Below are 26701 nucleotides of genomic sequence, written 5' to 3'. Positions count from 1 at the left end.
GGCGCGCGCCCGGCACCCACTGCCGCACTCCGCACCTCGCGTGGGGCTCATCGCCCCCGCCCCGGATGGGGCCCTGGCGGGGACGCCCGGTGACCCCCCTCCACCTCGAAGCGGTGCGGAGGCGTCGGCGGGGGGCGGGGGCGGAAAGGGTTAATGGCCTAGTCGCAGACCCTAATTGTCAGAGCCGGCCCCGCTTCGTTTCAATTACCCTAAGTAGAGACTGAATGCGCAATTAACGAAGTCAGCTTGCCAACTGGAAAGCCGGCCCCGCTTTCACGTTGAGCAGAATACTCCACCAGCTGACTTGGACGAAGCAATTTCCTCCTCTCTCTCCCCTTTTTTCTCTCCCTCTCTCTTCCAACCCCCCTCCCTCTTTTTCTCTCTCCTTAATAATAAAATTATACCAAGCAGTTTGCGGTGTGGCAGGCGGCCAGAAAAGCGTTTCTTTAAACGCCGCCGTCTCACAATTAGGCAGCAAGAGGATTTGACACGCCGTGGCGGCCTGACAGGCGGCTTCCTCCCCTGGGGACTGGGGGGAGGGAGGGGGCGCCAATTCCCGGCTCCCCCAGGTGGAACCAGGGCTGGGAGGGGCTGGACTGCTGTGCCTCCCCGGCTGTCAGGATGGCTGCAGCGAGGGGGTGTCGAAGGCAGGGAAGCGAGGGGCGGTTCCGCCTAGGCTGGGGAAGGCGGAAGGCAGCGGCACATTCCATGACTCCTCGGGGAAGCTGGAGTATCCAGGGGGGAGACCTTGTTCCCCCTTCTGTTTGACAGGCAGGCACTCTAGGGCACAGAGCTGTGGAGGGATCTCAGCCTGCTGGGCGTCCTGCACAAGTCACTGGCCATCTCTGGGCTTCTTCCATTAATCGGTCGGCAAATTGAGGGGGAGGTTTGACCTAGAATGTGTTCTGCAAAAAGTGTCTTCTCGTGGCTCATTGCTCTTAGCAGCTGGTCTTGTAGGCCAGGAGGAGGGTGTAGGCGTAGGAACAAGCAGGAGACTCCTATCCGGTTTGGGTGGCAGACCCATGGGCCTCAAGGCACACAGAAGGGTGGAGCGGCGGGGAGCCATGATGCAGGCAGCTAATGGATGGGGTGACTTTGCAGGATTGCCAGGGATTGGTGCCATGAGGACAGAGGACGTTGAGCACTGGCTGCAGCAGCCTGGCCGCTTGAGCTCCGGGAAGGCCCAGAGAATTTGGCAGAGGTGGGAGGTGACTGCAGGGGACCCCACTTGCTCTTTGCAGCTCCCCAGCCCCACCCAGGCTGCTGCTTACATGGGGTACTTTCACCCTGCCTCACATAGTTAAGCCCCTCTTCTTCCAGCCTCCTCTGATACCTCCTCTTCCCACTCCCACGGCGCCTCGGGTGTCACTGCATCTCAACACCACATGGCAGTTGTCCATGTGCCTTTCTGCCTCTGGAGAGCGAGGGCCATGTTACTGTTTCGTGTGTGTCCCTGGCACCCAGCTTGGCCCACATCCAGACTGTAAGCTGAGCAGAAATGTGCTCCACAAGTGAACCAGTGCAGGCGCGAGGGGATCTGGGGAGCGAGCACACACTTTCTCTCCTTCCTGATTGGCTGTTGCTTGCATCCTGGCCTCCAGGCCCCTCAACCTCAAACCTGTCTCTGGATATCATCCCTTCAGTCTGTGTTGGCTAAGTGCACCCAGTAACTAATAAAGCAAGTCACGTTGAGAGTTAAAAGAGCCCAGCACCCGGATCCATCTCGTCTGTTTATTTATCCAAGCAATACTGAAGGGGCAACGCTGGGGCCAGTTTCTGGGCTTGGAGCTTAGGGTCAACAGAGGCAGTCCCTGTCCTCACGCTACGTTCTAGTGAGAGAGGCACATGTGAAACAGCTCATCGTACCATCAATTATGTAATTACCACGGCGATGAGAGCCACCAAGGAGCCTGGCGGGGGACCCAGGAGAGTGGGGGCGGGGCCTCACCCCATGTCTAGTGTGGAATGCCACAGAGGTTCTCATCAGCTGTGGGAGCCTCCAGCCTTTGCAGCCCCCTCCTCTCTGCACCTCCTTTCCAAGGTTGCTGGATGTCCCTCCTGCAGGGGTCTGCCCTGCCTCTCCCCCCACGCCCCCAGCCCAGGGCACTCGCCTTTCTGCTCTCCTGCGTTGCCCCGCTGGTCTGTGCTGGTCCCAGAGCTTCTCCTGGGCCAAGGAGCACTGTTCCTCCTGCGCTGGTCGCCTGCTGTGTGCCCCATCAAGCCCAGGCAGGTAGATCCCCCTGCATTTCTGCATGGGTTCTGTCAGCATTGACCCAGGGAGCTTGTGATCAAATACAGACCACAGACAGGTTCTCTTGAACTCTAGACTATGAAATAAACAACTTTTTACTTGGTTGATAACATTTTCTTTTATTTTTTTTATTTATTTATTTTTTGAGACGGAGTTTCACTCTTGTTACCCAGGCTGGAGTGCAATGGCGCGATCTCGGCTCACCGCAACCTCCGCCTCCTGGGGTCAGGCAATTCTCCTGCCTCAGCCTCCTGAGTAGCTGGGATTACAGGCACGCGCCACCATGCCCAGCTAATTTTTTGTATTTTTAGTAGAGACGGGGTTTCACCATGTTGACCAGGATGGTCTCGATCTCTTGACCTCGTGATCCACCCGCCTCGGCCTCCCAAAGTGCTGGGATTATAGGCGTGAGCCACCGCGCCCGGCCTGATAACGTTTTCTTAAATGAGAGATCCCTTTTTATAAAATCCCGATTTCTGACTTTTTCAAGGGAAAACTCAGAAGCTCTGGCACCCTGACCTCCCACTCCCCAGTGGCCACAGTCTGCTGGTGCTGCTGCCCCCCTCCACTTTATTTGGGAGCAGGATTGCCAGTTTGCCTTCGTACCCACCTGCCCACTTCCCTGCCAAGCCTCCGGAAGATGTTCTTTGTCGAATGAATGAAGCACAGCAGTGGCGGCCCCTGACTCCGCCGCCTGGCCCCCCATGTGTGCCCTGTGCTGCCACTCCATGGCTCCTGGGTATTTTCACAGGGTTACTGTGGCATGTTTTGCAGTATTCATTCAATAAATATTTATTGTTCTGGACAATGGACAATAGGCTGTGAACAAAACAGGCAGAAATCCCTGCTCTCGTGGAACTTTTGTTCCAAAGAGGAGACCAGTAATAAAGCAAGTCAGGTTGGACTACAACAGGTCGTCGTGGGGGTGCGAGGGGTGCTGCTTCTAACCGTGGTGGGGGAAGGCTTCTTGAGAAGGTGAGGAGCGGAGACTAGGAGCCAGGGTGGAGAGACGTGTAGATCTGGGAGTGACATCTCCAGAGGTAAAGGCTCACCCAAGGTCACACAGCCAGCAGTCAGACAAGCTCACAGGCTGGGCACCTGTGTTTTCACTTCCGAAGGGAAGTAAGTCATGGACCCTCCGGGCACGTGGGGTGGAGAGGATAAGGCTGGGGCTGGAGGGTCCTGTGCCTCCTTTCAAAGCCGGCAGCCACACCAAGTCTATCTCCTCCTTATCGTGTGGCCTCGCACAAGGGCAGAAACTGCTGGGGCTTGGGGTGGGGAGAACGGAGCTGGCTGGGAGCACCTCTGTGAGTCCCATCTGACCCCTGTGCCAGAGTCTGAGCCAGCGCCTTGGTCTTGCTAGGCCTGGGACCAATTGTATGTGATGGCATCAGCCTGGCCTGGTTGGGGAGGGACAGAGGCTGTGTCCCCTGCAGGACCTGGACAGCTGCCTGGTTCACCAGACCCTGGCCCTGTTAACTGCGTCCCAGCAATCAACACCCCCCTCTTTGTCTTTTCTTCATTTTGACAGAGACACAGAGAGGTGGTGATGCTTTTTGTTCAGTGGTCAATACAGTGATCTAAAAAAAAAAAATTATTGTCCACAAGAGACTTATCAGTACAGAGCTGATAATAGGTGAGCTCCTTCCCGCAGCCTCCTCCGGGGGGCCTTGGAATGGGGGGCCTTGGAATGCCTGCGGCTGCTGCGGAATCCCTTCCTGCTCCTCCCACTTCACAGTAGAGGTGGGACACCTGGCCATCTGCCCCTCACCCCTGGACTGTGGGGCCCAGGTCTCCAGGCCCCTTGATGGCTGCATCCCAGGAACAGGCACCAAGGGTCGGTGATGTGGGAGTGGAGGGCACAGGTTCAGCGTTAGGAGACCTGGGCACTAGGCAGGGGGCCTGGCCGTGCCCAGGAACAGCAGGTGGGGCTGGGCCAGCAGGTGGGTTCCATTCAGGTAGCTCAGCAGGTGTCAGCTGTCCCCACAACTAGGTCTGTGGAGGAGATGGCACTGGGGGCTGTGAGGGGAGGCTTCTCCAACACCTGGAGAGCCCAGACGCCTCCACTTGGTGCACCCCGAAGAGCCCAGAGTCCCCAGCCACACCAGGGCTCCCCCAACTTCCAAATAGGGCTGGCTGGGGCTGCCCTCCTGCTTCTCACCCCATCACTGGCTTCCCGGTATTTGGGACTCCCAGACTCTACATAGAGGGCGTGTTGGTCACCCCATGAGATTCCTTCATGATATGAAGGCCGTGAATGAGGAGGGGCGGGACGAATATCCAAGCATTGCCCACAGAGGGTGCTGTAGAGAGGCCATGCTTTGGAGGGGCTGCCTGGTCTTCTGGGGTTCCTGATGTCCTAGGAGGGTCCTCCATCTGCCCCAAGCACGCCTCCCAGCCCACGGACCCTAACCTGTCCCAGAGGCCTGCGAGCACACGACCTTCTTGTCTTGTGGGCTCCTTGGAAACTCGCCCCCTTCCCCCCGTTCACACCAGGCCCCGGGGATATGGAATTGTGCCCACAGGACAGCAGTGACTTCGGCCAACCATTCCTCATTTTCACCAAGTCTCCTGTATCGAGTATTCATCACCCTCAACAGGTGGGGAGGCCCGAGGGGTTCCACCTTCCCCATGCCTCCCTGGACTTTCCTCAGCTTCCTGAGCCCTGGTACGCTCCTCCTGAGATTCCCAGGCCTAGAATGGGTTGGGTTTTTCCATTTTTTCTTGCAGCTGCAAATCAGGAAACCAGATCATAAAGCCACCTTGGGTAAGTAGGTGGGATAGAACCAGGCCTCGGAGCTACTGCTGGGGATCAGGAAGCCCCTAGCCCCGTTTCTCCCTCCCTCCCCGCCTCCCTCTCTCAGGAAAAAGTCCCAGCCACTGCCTCTCAGCAGGGCTCCCTAGAAGCCACAGCAGCTCTGCCCCACACTGTGCCCATTTCCCTGACTGGGGGCTCAAGCCTGGGGTCTGAGGAGGCTTTAGGCCTAATGACCACTCCCTGAGCTGCCCAGGGGACAGTAGTTGCCTTGGTGACAGCGGGCAGCTGGTGACCATCATTGCCCATTAGTGGACCCACCCGAGGTGGGTCTGGCTACTTAAAGATGAGGACAGAATAAAAATACAAGCGAGGCCCCCAGCCTGGGGCTCGGCGTCGCGGGCTGCAGCTCAGCCCCTTGCCCCACAGCAGCTGTGGCTTGCACCTGCTCCAAGAGAGCATCCTCCAAAGTGGGACCTCTCGGCAGGGCTCAGGACAGGGGTGTCCACCAGGGGTCCAGTCACTGCCGCTGCTGTTGAGGGCATCCTGCCATGGAGCATCACTGTGGGTGGGCTCTTCGCTGGGGTCCTAGGCAGGGCACGCATTCCGAAGCTCACTTTTTTCTGTAAAGGGGGAGGAGAAGATTAATCAAAGCATTGCTGGAGAAGCCCCACAGAGTAGGTGTCTGCAAACACCTTGCTCCTGCCCCTGTAGCCCTGTAGATTTCTGGACGGGAAGGGCCGGAGTCTTTGCCTAAAAGAAGGGCTGTGCCCCCACTGTTTCACGGCTTGGAGTGGGGACTCCTGTTGCTGTGTTGAGGAAATCCTGGTGCTCTGAGTGCTGTGTGGCCCCAGCTCCTGCTCCCGCTGTGCCTGGCCTGCCTCCACTGTCCAGCGCTAGAAGGCTAAGTTCCAGGAGCTGATTCTGAGGGTGAAGTCTTCCTGTATCTGGTGCTTAGAGGATGCACCAGACGCCGTCCCTCCTGCCTTCTAGTTTCAGCAAGAACTTTGGAGATAAGGCCTGGACCGGGTGTCTGGGAGGAGAGGCAGGTGGGCCAGAAAGGGATGGGTGGGAGTGAGTGAGGACTCTCTGCGCAGTGTGGTTGAGCTGGACCACGAGGAGGAGCGAGCCCAGGGGGAAGGGGGGTGCTGTCGCCAGTCCCCACCCACCACCCCTTCTCCCTCCAGCCCAAGCCACAGCCAAACCCACAGTGTGCCCAGTAGGCCACTTCCTCCCCGCCTCCAGGTTCAAAGATCACCATCACTCTGCCAGGGAGCCTCTTTCTGCCCACTCCTCTTCTGAGGCCCACCCAGCCCAGCCCAGCCCTACTGCCTGCCTCTCCCTAGTGCTGTCCTAGTGCTCATGAAAAGTAATCATAATCACAACAATTAATAACAACAGAGCCCACAGCAGGCCTGAGGCAGCCCTTAAAGAGGCAGTGCCCCATTGTCTCCCAGCAGAGCTGGCGGTGGGACCTGGCTGGCACTGAGAGGCAGCCTGTGCCTTTGTTCCCATCCCTCCCTTTGCCTTGGGTTTTGGGGTGGTGTTGGGGTGAGCATTTTTGCCTGCATTCTCCATCAGTACTGGGCTCGTGTTTTAATTGAACTGTCTCCTTAGCGATAGATGCTTTCACCGCATCCAGCTGCTCGTGTGTATTGGGAAACCTGCCTGTAATACAGCTCGGCTAAATTAAAAGACGCAGCAGCTGGACGATTAAACAGGGAGGGAGGGATGCAGACGGACAGGCAGGGAGGGGACACTGGTGAGAGCCCCCATCTCTGTCTCTGTCTGTCTCTCTTTAAATAATGTTTCTGGTAATGCATTTTGGAGAATGTGAAAAAAAATAAAAAATAAAGCCGTAGAAATGTTAATGATATCCACAGGACACTCAGCAGGAAATGAGAGTGATCTGGGACTAATAAAAGCCGAAATGTAATTTGTGCAGATATACGAGGCGCAGGCTTCAGAGTGGTCCTGGGTTTGCACATTCTGGGCTCATAAACATGCGCCTGGGGAGGGCAGGGAGCGGGCGCCGTGCCGTCGGCCTGGGCACAGGATCGCCTGGGCTGCCCTGTGGCGATCTGGCCAGGGCAGGAGCGAGAGGCTGCCCACCTGGCAGGGAGCTGCCAGACCTGAACCAAGCGCCGTTCCCAGCTCCTCTGGGCTGGCACGTCGCAGCAGGAACCTCCTGTAATGTTTTATCTGAGCCGCCAGGGGTAGGATTGAAGTGGGTCAGAAGAGCGGGCGTGAGGCTTGTTAGGGATGCCTGTGACAAATCCAGGGAGAGGAGGGGGAGCAGAGGGAAGCGGCTTTGATGAGCCAGTGGGCAGGGGCTTGCCTCTCAGGAAAGTGGCCGGCCCCCCACTGGGCTGGGTGTCCTGCATTCCCCGGCCAGGGCAGGCTAACTCTGCAGGGCACGAGAGGTGGTCCCAGCACTGGGCTGATGGGCTGGCTCCTGGGGGCCGTCTGGCTGCCCTGGGCTTGCCCTGCTCTCAGGCACATGGAGGCCCTCTGTCCCCTCCCTGCATCCATCCCTAGACACTGAATGAGGAAGGCACCTGTGGTGGGGTCTGGGCGAAGGAAGAGGGGTGAACGTAGCAGCCGCCCACAGCTCTCCCTCACTCTTTCCTGTTTCCCTCCCTGACTCTGCATGCCTCTCCTTCTCTGTGCCCCTTCCTGACCCCTTCAACAACCTGGAGTGTTTGTAGCCGGAGGCAGGCCACCCCTTCCTTTTTGGAGCATTTGGGAACCAGCACTAGAAAGTCCCCTGTCCCCCTGGGGGCCTGGGCCACACAGGCCAAGCTGGGCCCCCTTCTTCCTGCCTCCGGGCCAGCGTGGTTCTGGGTAAATCCCAAGCCTTCTGGGACTCGGCGGATGGCGAGACCCTCCGTGCACTTCCTCCAAAACCTGGGCCATTTTCCTTCTTTCTTCCATCCCTCTTTTAGGGGTCTTCTGGGGTGGCCAGGCCAGCGAGTCAGCTGGGGGAAGCTGGACGCCGGGCCGGCAGATGCTCTGCTTGGAAAGGCTCCCCCAACCCACCCCGGCTCCTTTCCTGACCCAGGATTCTGCTTTGGGGGCAGGGGCAGGTTAGACCCCCACCTGGGCCCCGGGCCCTAAAATCATAACCAGATGGGCTCGTGGGTGTTGCCTGCCCCAGCCCTCTCCTGCAGAGTTGGGGAGGGGCTGGCCAGGAGCCACAGGGCTTCGTCCCCCAGTACGGGGGGTCGGGGGTGGTGAGCTGTGCCCTTCCGTGGCCGTGGGACTGCATCTCTAGCCCCATTAGTATGCACTCCCTCACTCTGGGCCACGTAATCTGTTTATGCACCTATGATATCAAAAACGGGAGGCAGGTGCTGCTGTCTTTCGTTCCTGAGAGTCAGAGGAGGGGACGTTTTATGTCTATGGTGGCTTGGCAGCCCCTAATCGACGTCTGCTGGAAGGAACAGACAGATTCCAGATGGCGTGGCAGTGATCGAGGAGGTGTGTGTGCATGCGTGTGTGCGTGTGTATGAGCATACATATGTCTGTGCGTGCGCTCAGGCGGCCTCCCTGGGGCAGGGGCAAACCCTCCTCGGTCCCCAGCATGGCTGGGTCACGCTTGAACATGGCCGAGCAGGGACTAGATTACAGGATCCAGCAGTCCCTGGGGGACAGGGGAGCGGGAATTGCTCTGCTAAATGCTTTTGAGCTGTCAGGAAGGGCTGGGCGTGGTGGGTGGGGGGCAGTGGGAAGGAGCTGGCGGAGGGGGCGGGGGGTAGGGTAGCTCCCCAGTGACCTGGCGCTGGGCAGCCGGTTTTGCCTCCTGCGTCGGTGGCCATCCTTGGCAAGGCTCAGCTGCAGGCAGTGTGGGAGCGGGAATTACACAGCACACCTCCCTGACACAGAAGTTGTCAATATGTGCACAGCTGGTGGGGACGCTCAGGCGAAGGGGGGAATATTAAGAGCTATGCGGGGGAGCAGGCAGGGTGGGGAGGTGGGTGGGAGGGTGCTTTCTAAGGCAAAAGGAAGTGGTCCATCTGAATCACTCATCCCTCTGCCCCCTCCCTGCCTGTCCTCCCTCCCTCCCTCCCTCCCTCCCTTTTTCTTTTCACAGATAACCAGCCCGAGTCATGCAGTCTTTTCGAGAAAGGTGTGGTTTCCATGGCAAACAACAGAACTACCAGCAGACCTCGCAGGAAACATCACGCCTGGAGAATTACAGGCAGCCGAGTCAGGCCGGGCTAAGCTGTGACCGGCAGCGGCTGCTCGCCAAGGACTATTATAACCCGCAGCCTTACCCGAGCTACGAGGGTGGCACCGGCACGCCCTCTGGCACAGCGGCCACGGTGGCTGCTGACAAGTACCACCGAGGCAGCAAGGCCCTGCCCACGCAGCAGGCCCTGCAGGGGAGGCCAGCTTTCCCCGGCTACGGCGCCCAGGACAGCAGCCCCTACCCAGGCCGCTATGCTGGTGAGGAGAGCCTGCAGGCTTGGGGGGCCCCGCAGCCACCACCCCCACAGCCTCAGCCCCTGCCAGCGGGGGTGGGCAAGTATGATGAGAACTTAATGAAAAAGACAGCAGTGGCCCCCAGCAGGCAGTATGCAGAGCAGGGCGCCCAGGTGCCCTTTCGGACTCACTCCCTGCACGTCCAGCAGCCACCGCTGCCCCAGCAGCCCCTGGCATACCCCAAGCTGCAAAGGCAGAAGCTGCAGAACGACATTGCCTCCCCTCTGCCCTTCCCCCAGGGCACCCACTTTCCCCAGCATTCCCAGTCCTTCCCCACCTCCTCCACCTACTCCTCCTCCGTCCAGGGCGGCGGGCAGGGGGCCCACTCCTATAAGAGCTGCACGGCGCCGACTGCCCAGCCCCACGACAGGCCGCTGACCACCAGCTCCAGCCTGGCCCCGGGGCAGCGGGTCCAGAGTCTTCACGCCTACCAGTCAGGCCGCCTCAGCTATGACCACCAGCAGCAGCAGCAGCAGCAAGCTCTTCAGAGCCGGCACCATGCCCAGGAAACCCTCCATTACCAAAACCTCGCCAAGTATCAGCACTACGGGCAGCAAGGCCAGGGCTACTGCCAGCCGGACGCCGCGGTCCGGACCCCGGAGCAGTACTACCAGACCTTCAGCCCCAGCTCCAGCCACTCGCCCGCCCGCTCCGTGGGCCGCTCCCCCTCCTACAGCTCCACTCCGTCGCCGCTGATGCCAAACCTGGAGAACTTCCCCTACAGCCAGCAGCCGCTGAGCACAGGGGCCTTTCCCGCGGGGATCACAGACCACAGCCACTTCATGCCCCTGCTCAACCCCTCCCCGACGGATGCCACCAGCTCCGTGGACACCCAGGCCGGCAACGGCAAGCCGCTGCAGAAGGACAAGCTCCCCGAGAGCCTGCTGTCGGACCTCAGCCTGCAGAGCCTCACGGCGCTGACCTCACAGGTGGAGAACATTTCCAGCACCGTCCAGCAGCTGCTGCTGTCCAAGGCTGCCGTGCCGCAAAAGAAAGGCGTCAAGAACCTCGTGTCCAGGACCCCGGAGCAGCACAAAAGCCAGCACTGCAGCCCCGAAGGCAGCGGCTACTCGGCCGAGCCCGCGGGCACCCCGCTGTCGGAGCCGCTGGGCAGCACGCCGCAGTCCACGCACGCCGAGCCGCAGGAGGCCGACTACCTGAGCGGCTCCGAGGACCCGCTGGAGCGCAGCTTCCTCTACTGCAGCCAGGCCCGTGGCAGCCCTGCCAGGGTCAACAGCAACTCGAAGGCCAAGCCCGAGTCCGTGTCCACCTGTTCTGTGACCTCTCCTGACGACATGTCCACCAAATCTGACGACTCCCTGCAGAGCCTGCATGGCAGTCTGCCGCTCGACAGCTTCTCCAAGTTCGTGGCGGGCGAGCGGGACTGTCCTCGGCTGCTGCTGAGCGCCCTGGCACAGGAGGACCTGGCCTCCGAGATCCTGGGGCTGCAGGAAGCCATCGGCGAGAAGGCCGACAAAGCTTGGGCCGAAGCGTCCAGCCTGGCCAAGGACAGCAGCAAGCCACCCTTCTCGCTGGAGAACCACAGCGCCTGCCTGGACTCTGTGGCCAAGGGTGTGTGGCCCCGGCCTGGGGAGCCGGAGGCCCTGCCCGACCCCTTGCAGCTGGACAAGGGTGGCACCACCAAGGACTTCAGCCCAGGGCTGTTCGAAGACCCTTCCGTGGCCTTCGCTACCCCTGACCCCAAAAAGACAACTGGTCCTCTCTCCTTTGGCACGAAGCCCACCCTTGGGGTGGCGGCTCCAGACCCTACCACAGCAGCTTTTGACTGTTTCCCAGACACGACTGCTGTCAGCTCGGCAGACAGTGCTAACCCCTTTGCCTGGCCAGAGGAAAACCTGGGGGATGCTTGTCCCAGGTGGGGATTGCACCCCGGCGACCTCACCAAGGGCCTGGAGCAGGGTGGGAAGGCCTCGGACAGCGTCAGCAAAGGGGACGCCCATGAGGCTGCGGCCTGCCTGGGCTTCCAGGAGGAGGAGCCCCCGGGGGAGAAGGTGGTCTCGTTGCCTGGGGACTTCAAGCAGGAGGAGGCGGGTGGGGTGAAGGAGGAGGCAGGCGGGCTGCTGCAGTGCCCCGATGTGGGCAAGGCTGATCGGTGGCTGGAGGACAGCCGGCACTGCTGTTCCACCGCCGACTTCGGGGACCTCCCGCTGCTGCCGCCCACCAGCAGGAAGGAGGACCTGGAGGCTGAGGAGGAGTACTCCTCCCTGTGTGAGCTCCTGGGCAGCCCCGAGCAGAGGCCTGGCATGCAGGACCCGCTGTCACCCAAGGCCCCGCTCATCTGCACCAAGGAGGAGGTGGAGGAGGTGCTGGACTCCAAGGCCGGCTGGGGCTCCCCGTGCCACCTCTCAGGGGAGTCTGTCATCCTGCTGGGTCCCACCGTGGGCACCGAGTCAAAGGTCCAGAGCTGGTTTGAGTCTTCGCTGTCCCACATGAAGCCTGGTGAAGAGGGGCCCGATGGGGAGCGAGCTCCGGGGGATTCTGCCACCTCGGACACCTCTCTGGGCCAGAAGCCCAACAAGCCTGCTGTGCCTGAGGCGCCCATCGCGAAGAAAGAGCCTGTGCCACGGGGCAAAAGCTTACGGAGCCGGCGGGTACACCGGGGGCTGCCCGAGGCGGAGGACTCCCCGTGCAGGGCACCTGCGCTGCCCAAAGACCTCTTGCTCCCTGAATCCTGCACGGGGCCCCCGCCGGGACAGATGGAAGGGGCTGGAGCCCCAGGCCGGGGGGCCTCGGAGGGGCTCCCCAGGATGTGCACTCGTTCTCTCACGGCCCTGAGTGAGCCCCGCACGCCCGGGCCCCCAGGCCTGACCACCACCCCTGCACCCCCAGACAAACTGGCGGGCAAGCAGCGAGCCGCCTTCAAGTCGGGCAAGCGGGTGGGGAAGCCCTCACCCAAGGCTGCCTCCAGCCCCAGCAACCCGGCCGCCCTGCCTGTGGCCTCCGACAGCAGTCCCATGGGCTCCAAGACCAAGGAGACGGACTCACCCGGCACACCTGGCAAGGACCAGCGCTCCATGATCCTTCGGTCACGCACCAAAACCCAGGAGATCTTCCACTCCAAGCGACGGAGGCCCTCCGAGGGCAGGCTCCCCAACTGCCGGGCCACCAAGAAGCTCCTAGACAACAGCCACCTGCCTGCCGCGTTCAAGGTCTCCGGCAGCCCCCAGAAGGAGGGCAGGGTGAGCCAGCGGGCCAGGGTCCCCAAGCCTGGTGCAGGCAGCAAGCTCTCTGACCGGCCCCTTCATGCGCTCAAAAGGAAGTCGGCCTTCATGGCGCCGGTCCCCACCAAGAAGCGGAACCTGGTCTTGCGGAGCCGCAGCAGCAGCAATGCCAGCGGCAACGGGGGAGATGGGAAGGAGGAGGGGCCCGAGGGCACCCCCACTCTCTTCAAGAGGATGTCTTCTCCCAAGAAGGCCAAGCCCACCAAGGGCAATGGCGAGCCCGCCACAAAGCCCCCACCCCCCGAGGCCCCCGACGCCTGCCTCAAGCTCGCCTCTCGGGCGGCCTTCCAGGGGGCCATGAAGACCAAGGTGCTGCCGCCCCGGAAGGGCCGGGGCCTGAAGCTGGAAGCCATCGTGCAGAAGATCACCTCGCCCAGCCTCAAGAAGTTTGCGTGCAAAGCGCCGGGGCCCGCTCCCGGTAATCCTCTGAGCCCATCCCTTCCTGAGAAGGACCGTGGGCTCAAGGGTGCTGGGGGCAGCCCGGTGGGGGCCGAGGAAGGCCTGATCAGTATGGGCACCGGGCAGAAGCTCCCAGCGGCTTCTGTTGCCGATCCGTTATGCAGAAATCTGACCAACAGATCCTTAAAAGGCAAACTCATGAACAGTAAGAAACTGTCTTCGACTGACTGTTTCAAAACCGAGGCCTTCACGTCCCCGGAGGTCCTGCAGCCTGGGGGGACCGCCCTGGCACCTAAGAAGCGAAGTCGGAAAGGCCGGGCGGGAGCCCTCGGGCTCTCCAAAGGCCCCCTGGAAAAGCGGCCCTATCTTGGCCCGGCTCTGCTCCTGACTCCCCGAGACAGGGCCGGTGGCACCCAAGGGGCCGGCGAGGACAGCCCTGGCGGAGGAGGCAAGAAGCCAAAGATGGAGGAGCTGGGCCTGGCCTCCCAGCCCCCCGAGGGCAGGCCCTGCCAGCCCCAGACAAGGGCACAGAAACAGCCAGGCCATGCCAACTACAGCAGCTATTCCAAGCGGAAGCGCCTCACTCGGGGCCGGGCCAAGAACACCACCTCTTCACCCTGCAAGGGGCGAGCCAAGCGGCGGCGGCAGCAGCAGGTGCTGCCCCTGGATCCCGCAGAGCCTGAAATCCGCCTCAAGTACATTTCGTCGTGCAAGCGGCTGAGGTCAGACAGTCGGATCCCCGCCTTCTCACCCTTCGTGCGCGTGGAGAAGCGAGATGCGTTCACCACCATATGCACTGTTGTCAACTCCCCTGGAGATGCGCCCAAGCCCCACAGGAAGCCTTCCTCCTCTGCCTCCTCTTCCTCATCCTCATCCTCGTTCTCCTTGGATGCAGCCGGGGCCTCCCTGGCCACGCTCCCTGGAGGCTCCATCCTGCAGCCGCGGCCCTCCCTGCCCCTCTCCTCCACCATGCACCTGGGGCCTGTGGTTTCCAAGGCCCTGAGTACCTCTTGCCTTGTTTGCTGCCTCTGCCAAAACCCGGCCAACTTCAAGGACCTCGGGGACCTCTGTGGGCCCTACTACCCCGAACACTGCCTCCCCAAAAAGAAGCCAAAACTCAAGGAGAAGGTGCGGCCGGAAAGCACCTGCGAGGAAGCCTCGCTGCCACTCGAGAGAACACTCAAAGGCCCCGAGTGCGCAGCTGCCGCCGCCGCCGGAAAGCCCCCCAGGCCTGATGGCCCAGCCGACCTGGCCAAGCAGGGCCCACTGCGCACCAGTGCCCGGGGCCTGTCCCGGAGGCTGCAGAGCTGCTACTGCTGCGATGGCCGGGAGGACGGGGGCGAGGAGGCAGCCCCAGCCGACAAGGGCCGAAGACACGAGTGCAGCAAGGAGGCCCCGGGAGAGCCCGGCGGGGAGGCCCAGGAGCACTGGGTGCACGAGGCCTGCGCCGTGTGGACCGGTGGCGTCTACCTGGTGGCCGGGAAGCTCTTTGGGCTGCAGGAGGCCATGAAGGTGGCCGTGGACATGGTAAGAGGCCAGCCCAGCCAGGGTGGGGAGCGTGGGGTTCCAAAGGACAGGCATGCAGGCAGGCAGGGAGCCTCTTGTCTCTCTAGTGCTACAGCATGGGCCTAATGCGTCTGCAGTCTCGGGATGATCTGCAGGGTCCTCCGGGCTGTGTGGGGGAAGTGGAGGCACCGTCCGGCCGAGGCAGGTCGGACTCACCCACCCTGTCCCAGGAGACTTCCTGCTGGGGGCCCCTATGCCAGCTTTCTCCCACTCACCTGGCATCTTCAGGCTCCAGCCCCACCCAGAGCCCACGGGGCCCCTCCCCATGCTGTCCCTGGAGTTGCCAAGGCCCAGAGGACACGCGGCCTCCCAGGATTGAACGTCGGGGCCGTCCTGGGTGGCGCAAGAGCAAGCTGCCCACCCTCCGTTTCTGTCTCCTGTGCCTCTGGAATGGAGCTGAGGGCTTAGGGGAAGACTCCCTCCAACGACACAGGCTTGACACATGGACCAGTCACAGGGTCCCTCCCTCTGCAGGACAGTCCACGGGGTCACACAGTCACACAGGCAGGGTGGGGCAGACCCGGACCCTCTTGCCCCTGGCTCCGAGACCAGCTTTGGAAGCCGGAGTCACTGAGCACCAACGTGAGAGGGAACTCGGGCCACGCAGCCATGCACCTTTGCGGCTGTGACCTGCCCTCCCTGTGCCTCTGTCCCCTCGCCCCCAATGTGGGTCTGAGGGTGCCCATGGAGGAGGGGTCGGGAGGGTTACATGGGGGCAGTCCCCAACCTCCAGAGCGAGGCTGCCCTGTGATAGTCGGTACAGAGGGGCCTGGTGGCTCTGGTGACCCCAGTGTGACGTGCCTGGTGGTGCCACCACTTCCCCAGCACCATAAGGTCCCTCTGCCCTTCTGAGGGAAGTAACAGTGGGGTCTACTCCCCCAGAGTCGTGCTCCTGCCCCCCACATTCAGCCCCCACTCCACTGCCGCATCCAGACCTCCATGGAGTGACGCTCCCGGCTCCCAGTGCTGGGTGGTGGCTCTCAGTGGGAACAACTGCTCTCTCAGTGGCCCCTGCCCTGAGTCCCATCCCCTCCACTCCTTCCTTCAGCCTGCTGCGTGCGGTTGAGGTCACAGGGAAGCCAGAGGGACTTGGCAGGGGTCTCCAGAGGCCTTGCACGAACGCTGCCTGCCTCTGAGCAATTGAATGACCCAGCAGAGTGGCCCCAGTGACTTCAGCCCCCCCCCCCCCACATGGCCTCCTCCCCTGGTGCAGCGCGGCCCACCTGCTTCTTGCAGTGCCCCTGCAGTCCCTCTGAGCAGCCTCTGCCCCTGACAGTTGCTGTGACATCATCTGGCCTTACCAAGGTCCTGGTGGGTGCCCACTGTGGATTCCACTCACACCTCGTGTGTGTTGGGCACCTGCTTCCCACTGCCCATGGGGATGGCTGCATCTCCACGCCCAGACGCCCTGCCCACCTCACTTCAGCCTCTGCCTCAGAGGAAGGCTGGCCCGGACGGGACACCGCAGCTTCGTGATGCAGCAGGCCTTGCTTGCCCAGCAGATGGTGGCTCTGGGTCTCTTCCCAGTTGGTGATTTTTTGCCTCTCTCCTGCTTTCTCTGTCTCTTTCTCCCATTACTGGCTCCTTCCCAGCACCTTGAAACAGGTTCAAGTCTCTCCCATCATCATAAACCCTCAGATCCCCAGCCCCAGCTGCCGGCATCGCCCCTCTTCACAGCCCCTTCCCTGAAAGCCTGTCCCTATTGCCTCCTGGCCGTTCAGCCTCTCTGGGGGCTGCCTCCGTGCACCCGACACTCACGTCCCACCAGGCTGGGATCCGGTCGTCTCTGCGTCCCCTGCAGCCAGCACTGGCCGGCCGAAGGGAGGAGGGGTCAGCCCTGAGCACCGAGCACCCCAGCCCATCCCTGCCTGTCCCTGGGCCGTAGGTGTCTTACCGGTCATGCACACACAGCGCTCTGCTGGACTGACACAGTGAGTGTCGGAGCGGCACCGGCTTCCCTGCGCCACACGGAGGCTGGAACTCGCCTGCCTGGGCCATGCCTGTCCGCTGTGCCATGCTCCAGAAACGGCTTGACAGCCGGCACGACTGGGGCTGCCCCAGGAAGGTCAGAACCAGGAACGCCCTGCCGGAGACGTGGGACATCTGGGGGAATGGGCAGGTCTGGGGCTTCCCAGGGTCACTTTCGGTTCATACCCCTTCCTGCCTCAGTGGCTTGGGGGCACCACGATCCTTGGAGTCAGACCCTGATTCAAATCCCAGCTCCACCCAGGGCTGGTTCTATAACTCCAGGCAAGTCAGGCGTCCTCTGAGAATCCCACAATGTCAACCCTGTTAGCAGGATTGTGGGGTTCTGCGGATCTGCCTGGCACGTGGAAGGGGCTTGGGGTGCAGCTGCATCCCCGGCCACAGCCCTGCCACGGCCCTCAGCACCGTGGCCTCACTTTGGCTTTCAGGAGGGCAGAACCTCTGAGCCAGTCCTCAGGATACCCTCTTCCCTTGATGGCCCTTTCTGGGAACGGGCCCCGCCTGCTGTCTCTGAGCCCTGCCATGCTAACCTCCTGGCACCTTGGTGTCCCTGGCTGCCCAAAGCCTGCCCCTCCCCCAAAGCCATCATAGACCCCTACCTCCTATCCAGATGGGGCCTGGCCCGGAGTGCTTGGGGTGAGAGGGACCCATAGCAGGCTCTGGGCATTGTTGGGGGCTGGGCGGGGTCTGTAGAGGCCCCACCTGTGGCAGGGTTCACGGGCCACCACCCCTGCCCTCCCCTCGGGGTAGTTGGGGTCAGAAGGGCCTGAGGCCTCACTCTGATCTCAGTTTCTTCACATCTAAAATGCCATTCAGATGCCTCCCTGAGAGTAGGGCTGACTTGCAGGCAAGTGGAGCGAAGCCTTCACCACCCAGACACCGACGCCACGCGTGGACAGCGGCCTCCTGTGTATCATTAGCCCTTTTGGGTCAGGAATTGGGGACGCTGGACCCCAGATCCCCAGAAGGCCATCCCAGACCAGGCGGGAAGGAGCCCTCAGCCCTGAGCTGAAAACCCAAAATTGTAGAACAAACCCCAGGCCACAGCCCCCACCTGCCCACTCCCAGCTTGGGCAGGGCAGCGGGGAGGGCAGTGTTCTCAGACATTTCTCAGCTGCTGGGGAGGGGAGGGAGCATCCCCCCACCAGCATGTGGGGTCCTGTGGGCCCCTGCTCCAGCCTGGAGCCCTTGGGCAGGTTACTCAGCCTCAGCTTTCATTGGTAACCTGGACAAAACAGCAATAATGGCATCATAAGGTTGGCATGAGGGCATGACTGGCACACAAGAAGCTACTGTCATTTGTTTCACTGGCTTTGCACCTGGGCACTGGCCACCACCCTCTCTGCTGCCTTCTTTTCCTTACCCCTGCCAGCACGGTGGCACGGTGGCGCTGGCACCTGGGTGGTGTCTCCCTCCGCAGCCTCAGGTTGACTCCACTCTTCCAAGGGCCTTCTTGGCCTGGCTGTCCTCACCTGGCCATGTCCCACTCTAAGTAGCTGGGCCAGGTGTGGGGCAGCCCCAAGCTTCACAGAGGACAGCTTTGAGACTTGGAGGACGAGGGCATCAGAGTTACATGAAATCAGCATCTCAGGCTGAGAGCTGGTTCCCGGAGAGCTCAGGGCTCATCCTAGAACAGCCCCAGCCCAGCGTCCGTGCTCTTGCTGCCAGAGAGGGCAGAAAACCATGCCAATGCCTTCACTCTTGCCTGGAATGGGAGCCTCAGTTTCACCATCTATAAAGTGAGGTTAATGAAAGTGACCCACGGAGGGCTGTTGGAGCCAGTGGATAAGGACACAGCAGCCCCTGCGCACAGGACGCATGCCACAGACCCCGGCCAGGAGCCACAGCCATGGTGGTAACTGGCATCGCTGCCCCGAGGGGGTCTCCCTACCCAGTGTACCAGTCCAGGGGGTGCCAAAGCCCCACACTTGTGGGCATGAGCGCCCCAGTGCTGAGCCTCCTTCCGGCAGATTTCTTGCACCATTTTGGAGAAAGGAGGCGGGGACCACAGGGAACCAGCCTGTAAGGCTTTTTTTTTTTTTTTTTTTTTTGGAAACAGGGTCTCACTGTGTTGCCCAGGCTGGAGGGCAGGCAGTGGCACGATCTCAGCTCACCGCAGCCTCAACCTCCCAGGCTCCAGCGAGCCTCCCACCTCAGCCTCTTGAGTAGCAGAGACTACAGGCGCACTCCACCACCCCTGGCTACTTTTTGTATTGTTTTTGCAGAGGCAGAGTTTCACCATGTTGCCCAGGCTGGTATCAAACTCCTGGACTTAAGGGATCCTCCCACCTAGTCCTTCCACAGTGCTGGGATTACAGGCTTGAGCCACCGCAGCTGGCCCGCCAGCCTGGAAACCTTGAGGGCTGGGCTCCAGCTGAAGACTCACCTGCCTTTCCTTTCTTTCATCAGATGTGTTCCAGCTGCCAAGAAGCCGGGGCCACCATTGGGTGCTGCCACAAAGGATGCATCCACAGCTATCACTACCCGTGTGCCAGCGATGCAGGTACGAGCCCGTCCAAGCCGTTCGGGGGACCCTGGGCACAGCTCCCCAAACCCAGGCCCCGTCTTCAGTTTCCTTCCTCTCCTGCCCCAGCTACTTTTTTTTTTTGTTTTTTTTTTGTTTTTTTTGTTTTTTTTTTGAGATGGAGTTTCACTCTTGTTGCCCGGGCTGGAGTGCAATGGCATGATTTGGCTCACCGCAACCTCCGCCTCCCGGGTTCAAGTGATTCTCTTGCCTCAGCCTCCCAAGTAGCTGGGACTACAGGCATGTGCCACCATGCCTGGCTAATTCTGCATTCTTAGTAAAGGTGGGGTTTCTCCTTGTTGGTCAGGCTGGTCCCCAAGTGCTGACTTCAGGTGATCTGCCCACCCTGGCCTCCCAAAGTGCTGGGATTATAGGTGTGAGCCACCGTGCCCGGCCCCTGGTAATTCTTTGTTTTGCCTTTCTCTCTGCCTGAGGACCTCTGCTGGGCAATGCCAGGGATGTGGAAATGAGGCATTCCCCAGGCACCTGCTTGAGGAATGCCCAGAGCAGGGAGGGAAGATAGAGGCATAAATTACAGTGTGGAATGCTGTCTGCAGAGCTGTCAATTGCTAACGGGCGAGGAGGAGCTCAGGCTTCACAAAGGGGTATTGGGGTTGGGCCTTCGAAGGATGAATAGGAGTTCACTGAGCAGAGACAAAGAGAAAGGCACCACTACAACAGCAAAAACCAAATGAGTTGGGGATGATGAGGTTCAAAACAGAGACTGAGACCCGTGGTTTCCTGTTGGCCACAAGGAGCAGTTGTGGAAGCTTTGAATTAGGGTAATGGGGTCTGGAGGCAGCCCCAGGCTCCCCTCATCCTCTCCCAGTCCCTCCTCTAACTCATGGAATAAACGTTCCACAAGCATTTACTGAGCCCCTGCTGTCACTGGACACACACAACGACAGACTGCATGGGCCGGAGATACCTGGGAGCCCTTGCCTTTATCGAATAGGTGGGGAAACTGAGGCTCAGAGCTATTCCTTATTTCATCCAAAGAAAGCAGTTGCTTATCGTGCAATATTAGTTATTGATTACAACAGTATTTTGGGAGATTTGGGACCAACTGTGGCCTGGATTCAAACCCTAGTGCTGGTGGGGGTTTTCGTTTTTGTTTGAGACAGGATCTTGCTCTGTCGCCCAAGCTAGAGTGCAGGGAGGCAATCACGGCGCGCTGCAGCCTCAACCTCCCGGGCTCAGTCGTCCTCCCACCTCAGCCTCCCGAGCAGCTGAGACCACAGGTGTGCGCGGCCACGCTGGCTCCCAGGGGTGTTTCTAACGTGTGGTCTTGGGCAAGCTGGTCAATATGTCTGCACGCAGCTTCCCCACCTGTACAATGGAGGTGATTAATAGCATCTTCTCTCCGGAGCTGCCGGGAGGAGAGTGGAATAATGAACACTACCAACGCAGTACCGCCTCAGTCCTATTTTGGGTCCAGCCTCTAAGACCTGTCCCCCTCACCCTCAATCCCTCCCAGCTCTGGCCTGGAAAGAGGTGAAGTCATAACCCACCTCCCAGCGGACAGAGCCCAGGCCCCCCAGGCTCCCGTCACTCTCCCAGCAGCGCCCTCTACTGCCACTCCTCATAACCTGATGCCCTGCTGCCATTGCCCCGGGCAGAGGGGACTACAGCCTGTGGCCCACCTGCCTGCTGGGTCCCTGGCCAGTGTCAGCCCAGCCAGCCTGCCCCAGGGAGGACACAGAAGACTCTGGATCCTGATACTTTCTGGGAGGGGACTGAGCTGCCAGCACCCAGCAGGGAGGGGCTCACTGGGGCGGGATGTGGAGGATTCTCACTGGCCCTGTCCTCCCACTCTAAGCAGTGTGAGCCGGAGTTTAACATGGACCCTGCCACTTACCCAGGCGTGTGGCCGCACTCCACATAATAGCTGCCACGAGCCACATTCCTCCTTCCACAGTGATGAACGGACTGCCAATCACTCCCAACCCTGCGACAAGCCCATGTTGTTTCCGGCCATCTTCACAGACTGGCTGCCTCACCCATGGCACACAGCATGGCACGGACAGTCCCAGGACTTAATGCCCTGGCTTTCTTGCTCCATGTCCTATGTTCTTCCTCCTACGCCAGGACTGCCCAGACTCCCAAGGGGCTCACCCATGAGTGGGACAGACAGCAAAACCATAGTTCTTGGCCAAAGTTAGGAAAACCAGACAGGAAGGAGAGAGTAGTCACTGTGGAAGAGGTTCATCCTGTCTGAACCAGGAAGTAATCTAGGAAGGCTTCCAGGAGGAGGTGACATTTAAGCCAGGCCTCAAAAGATCCAGGGAGGTGGGCAGCAACTGTTTAGTGGTGGAACTTGTATACTAGGCTTTGAGCGAGAGAACTTTTGTTTCAGATAAAATCCTAGCATTCCTCGTATAACAGGGACTCTGTTGCTCCGTGAGGATTGAGGCAGGAAAGGGACTGGGAAGACGAGACACCGACGTGATTTGAGCTAAGGGACTACTGCAGTGGTCTAAGCAGGAAGGGTTGCCTGGTGCAGATGGAGACATACAGCTCAGAGACGGAGCTGGCACAGAATCCACGGGACTTGACATAAGGGATGAGGGAGAGGGAGGTGTCAAGCCTGACGCCCAGCTTCCGCACGAAGGGGGAGAAGTAGGGTGCACACATGCAGATAGGGCCAGCTCATGCCGCAGCGCTGTTGGCCCTTCCAGGCCCAGCTTCGTGGCTTCAGCACCAGCCCTTCATTCTTCCTCAAAAAGGCATGAGTTGGCTGCAGGCTCTGCTGGGAGCAGGATGACCTAGGGTGGCCCCAGCTGGGCCAGCTTGTCTTTGCTGCACGCAGGCTGTGTCATCCTCCAGCAGGCTGGCCTGGGTGCGTCCTCATGGCGGCGTGGCAGCAGGGCTCTGAGAGTGGGGACATCACAGGGCCTCTCACAGCCTAGATCCTGGGCTTCACCACGTCCTGTTAATCAAAGCAAGTCCCAAGTCCAGCACAGAGGAGTGCAGCCCACCTCTCCATGGGGTGACCGCAGCGGACCCGGGTGCAGGGAGGGGATGGGGCTGCTCTGCCAGGCCATCTACACACACGGCGGTTCCCTTTGGCCACACTGCAGAAGCACCTGTGGACATACAGAGTGTAGGCAGCTGGGCTGAGGATCGAGTCTCACCCACCATCCGCAGGCGAGGGCTCATCAGAGCCCTAGAAGGGGCAAGACAATGGGGGTCGTGCCCACCATGGAACAGCTAGCTAAGGAGGAGGAATGGACCCCCAGGAAACTGAGGAACAGCTGCCAGAGAAGGCTAGGGAGAACAAGGCGAGGGAGAGTGAAGGCAGGGAAATGGGCACCTGGGAGGCAGGAGACAGGCGGGGTGGGAGTGAGGCCTGAGGGAGCAGCCCGGCCACGCTGATCCGATGTCTGGCCAGGGAGGAGCCGCAGGCCTCTGCACCAGGCACTCGGACTGCAGGGCACCAGGGCTGCCCATTGGCTGCCAGCCTCTGCCCCACACTGCACTGTCCTGGCCCACTCATCCTCCCCCCATCCAATCCTTGTTAAGGAACCCCAGTTTGGAGACAAGCAGTGACTCTGAAGAGCAGGCAGAGGCTGCTACACCCCGGTATCCTGTCTGAACCATTCCCCAGCTGCGGGCACCAGGGCCAGGGCCAGATCTTTTGGCTTTACCCAGTGTCTCCCACCCCATGCCCGATGCGGGGCGGTGCTGGGCAGTGCTGAGGGAGCCTGTTTGGAAGTAGCAACCTCCTACCCTCAACTTCCCTTGGTAGGAGCGCCTGCAGCTACTCAGGCGTGCAGGGGGCAGGCCTTGGGCTTTAGCCCAGTGTCTTTGGAAAATCTAGTTCAGCCCCAGAACCGCGTCTGGCTTGCCCGAGCCAAGGGAAGGGAACCAGCTGGTGGCGCATCTCCAGCTGCTGGCCCTGAATGGCAGTTTCCAGGTCTGAGGCACCCCCAGCTTCTGGAGACAAGGGGAGACCGCCTCAGAGAGGCCTGCTGCTGCCTGGCCCTGCCCTCCGGGCTGCAGAGCTGTCCCCACCCTGCCTTCTGGCCACTGCCTGTCATGATGCCACTGCACAGAGCCACCTCCAGTGTGAACAGAGGATCATGTTGGAGAGAGCGCCAGCCTCCGGCTAGTTTTGGGTCTGGGGTTTGTTTAGATCAGTGGCTGGCAAGGCTGGTGGGGGAGGGGAGCCCAGAAGGGGACTAGGGACTGGGGGGGTCCCTGGGGAAAAGGCCACTTTCTCCCTAGGTGGCAGCAGGCAGGGGAGTAGGGACTCCCCGAGATAGCAGCACATCCCAGGCCTAGGTGGGCACGAGCACTGGCCATGCTTGGCTGTCCTCTCTACCCCTGCCTCCTGCACCCGCTGTGTGCCATACATGTACAGGGTGGTGTATTTATTTATTTTATTTTTACATTTTATTTTATTTTATTTGAGACAAAGTCTGGCTCTTTTGCCCAGGCTGGTGTGCTGCAATCACAGTTCACTGCAACCTCCGCCTCTCAGGCTCAAGCGATCCTCCTGCCCCAGCCTCCAGGGTAGCTGGGACTACAGGCATGCACCACCATGCTGGCTAGTTTTTGTATTTTTGGTAGAGATGAGGTTTTGTCATGTTGCCCAGGCTGGTCTTGAACTCCTGGGCTCAAGTGATTCACCCACCTCATCCTCCCATAGTGCTGGGATTACAGGCATGAGCCACTGCTCCCCACCAGGGTGGTTTCTGTACACTCCCGTCATCGATCTCCACGATAGGCCTACAGTAGGTGGCATAATGCCCATTTTACAGATGTGGAGACTGAGGTTGAGAGAAGTAGCAGACGAGCAAATCCAGGCCTGCAACACCACCACCAGCCTGTCCACAGGGTGTTGCAGAGCCAGACCAGGCATACATCTAGGGAAGACGAGAGCTCGTGCTCTCTGGAAGCTTGCCTGCCGGTAGGGAAGAAACAAGGACCAGGACACGATCACCACATAGGCCAGCCTCTTAGGGCGCAGTGACAAGTGTGGCTGGCAGAGTAAGGCTGGGGGAGGGAGTGAGGGACGACCTCAAGTGAGGAGGGGCGGCGCGTGGAACTCGGGGGGAGGCGGAGGAGGTGAGGTGAGTCCAGACCACCAGGCCAGGGCCGTACCCGCACCGTGGAGTGGAGTGTGGAGGGTTTTCAGCAGGATTCGATTTGCTCTTTGACAGAGCCCCTGCAGCGGCTCCCCTCCTGGCTGCGGACAAAACCTCAAGCTGTGAGCCTCCACCCTGTCCTAACCACTGAAACTTCTCTTTGGTCACAGGTTGCATATTCATCGAAGAGAACTTTTCTTTGAAATGTCCCAAACATAAGGTAGGGGACCACAGTGCACTGTAGGGGGATGGGAGTCAAGCGGGAGAGGAGCCCCACCCCGCACCTCCTTCACAGTCCCGAGCCCCGGGGCCGCACAGCCCCGCAGGGCCCAGCCCTAGAGGGAGGGAGCTCCCCCGCCCACCCCTTGGAGCCCCGCCGCAGTCCAGCTCCGGTCCCGGTCCTCTTGCGCGCTGCCGCCGCCGCTGGAGACCTGCAGGCGTCGGGGCAGGGGCAGCCAGGGCCTGGGGGCGTCCCTGGGACGGCCTCCCCGCCGCCCACCCAGATAGGTGAGAGTAGGGCAGGCGGGGGCGCGGGACGGCGGCACGAAGGTGAAGGTGGACGGGGTAGGGCCTGCGGTCTCGGGCGGAGACCCCCGCCGCGCTCCCGCGTCACCCGGGTCGGGGATCTGGGGGTCGGGGCCTGTGGACGGTGAGGTCGGCGGTAACTGGCGGGTGGGCGTCTTTTGCAGAGGCTGCCGTTGTAATCCACCCCAACGGCCGGAGGAGCCGCCGGAGCCCGCCTGCCCGCCCGCCCGCCGCCGACGGAGAGGAGCCGCCTGCGCAGCCCCCGGGCCTTTGAGCTGCTCCCCGCGCGGGTCCAGAGCCGATCCTTGATCCGGGTCCCGGATCGTGGATCCGGCCGCTTAGGGCTCAGACTTGCGGCCCGGGTTGGGAGGAAAACCCGTTCCGGAGCTGCCTGCTCCCGGAACCGGACGTCGCAGGGCCTTCTTGCCCACCCCAGGGGCCAGGCTTGCAGAGGTGGAGCCCGCCGAGCGGCCAGACTCCCCGGGACGCTCAGCCTCTGGCGGGGGTGGGAAACGGCTTTGGCCTGGGGACGGTTTTCCGCTCCGGAATCTCAAGACGACGTGGCACACATTCCACGTGGGTGCTGCCGCCACCCCTGTCGGTCGTGGCGTGCAGCTGGGAGCCCTGGGCTTGGGGGTGGGGGTCGAAACAGCCCTGGAAGAGGCGGAGGGCGGCTCCTAGCTCCGTGGACGAGGCGGGGAGAAAGAAAGCCTTTCTGGGAGCGGGCTAGACCGGCGCGGGAGGGGCCGGAGCCTTTGGAACGAACCGTGCGGAACGCGTCCGGGGCCCCTTCCCGCACAGCTCTCGTGCGGTTCGGGCAAAGCCGGGGTAGCCCTGGGCTATGCTCAGTTAGGGGTTGTGGGCTCCGCGAATATGGGCGGGACTGGGACACCCTTTGGCCTCTCTGTTCGTCCTCTTTCCAGTCCTCCACCCACCTCTGGAGCCCAGTCTGGGAGCGCAGAACGCAAGAAGCGGCCAGAACGCACCTCCGGCGGACGCGCGACATTTGTGCACCACCAGGGACCGCCGCGCCCACTCGGCACGGGAGCAGGGACAGCGCTAGATTCGTGTACAAAACCTGTGTACCCCTCTATATATATGTTACATAGAATGTATATATGTTGGGAACATGCTCGCTTCTCCCGTGTGTCGCTGCCGTGCGTCGTGCGCCCGCAACAGAGCCCCAACCGGGCCTTTGCCGGGTAGGGGGCTACCGCGATGCCCCTTGCCCACGCAGCCACCACCGGCCCGGGCCAGTCCCTGCCAGTCCGTCCGCCTGTCCGTCCGTGTCCTCAGCTCTGTCCACGCTTCGATAGACCTGACGCAGCCCCCAGCCCAGGGCCGCCCTAGCAACTTCCTGTACATATGACTGTAAAATGGTAAACGTGTGTATTATATCTGGCCTCGTTATATAGTGTATATATATGTATACATATACATATATATAATATATATGAAGACTGTAAATGTTAAGACGACTAGTGTTCTTATTAGTATATTGCTTCACACTGAAGATTGTGTGTATCGAGCTGTTTCTAAAAGATGTTTATTTTCCTTAAGAGTAAAAAACAGTCATTGCATTCAGAAAAAAAAAAAAAAAGTCAATAAAGATACAACGATTGTTTTGGAAAATCTGCAGCCCGTGGATTCAGACCAGATTCAGCTGGGAGCCGGGCCAGGCTTTAGTTGGGGAATGGGAATGAAGGGAGGGGTTGGGGGCACGAATGGAGTCAGGGAGTCTGCCCTTCACAGAACAGGAAACCGCCCCCCCCACCCCCCGCCGTGGCCCCTCTCCAGTGTGGCCGCAGGTCGGGAGGGAGGTCGGAGGCTTCTCTGCTGTGAAGTGACCGGGGCCAGGAAGGGGGAGGTGAGCCATGC

General features: G+C 60.8%; 1 protein-coding gene across 6 annotated transcripts in view; it reads left to right on the top strand.

Annotated features, from left to right (window-relative positions):
- The window catches only part of RAI1 (retinoic acid induced 1), a 131401-nt gene extending 104946 nt beyond the window's left edge, over nt 1-26455 (top strand). For 4 of the 6 annotated variants that reach the window (XM_032270692.1, XM_032270693.1, XM_032270691.1 and 1 more), the window contains 4 exons: nt 9100-14659; nt 19094-19187; nt 24469-24518; nt 24988-26455. In XM_032270692.1, the coding sequence (XP_032126583.1) occupies nt 9116-14659; nt 19094-19187; nt 24469-24518; nt 24988-25002 (5703 nt within the window). In that variant the 5' untranslated portion in view covers nt 9100-9115 and the 3' untranslated portion in view covers nt 25003-26455. Of the gene's footprint in view, nt 1-3782; nt 3888-3914; nt 8487-9099; nt 14660-19093; nt 19188-24468; nt 24519-24987 lie in introns of those variants that run through there. The other 2 variants (XM_032270695.1, XM_032270694.1) reach the window with 2 other exon arrangements.
- The last annotated feature ends 246 nt before the right edge of the window (nt 26456-26701 follow it).

Source organism: Sapajus apella, unplaced genomic scaffold, assembly GCF_009761245.1.
Source record: "Sapajus apella isolate SASKATOON/1434 unplaced genomic scaffold, GSC_monkey_1.0 scaffold215, whole genome shotgun sequence".
NCBI lineage: Eukaryota > Metazoa > Chordata > Mammalia > Primates > Cebidae > Sapajus > Sapajus apella.
The sequence above is the reverse complement of the archived record's forward strand: the minus strand, read 5'-3'. Positions and strand labels throughout refer to the sequence as shown.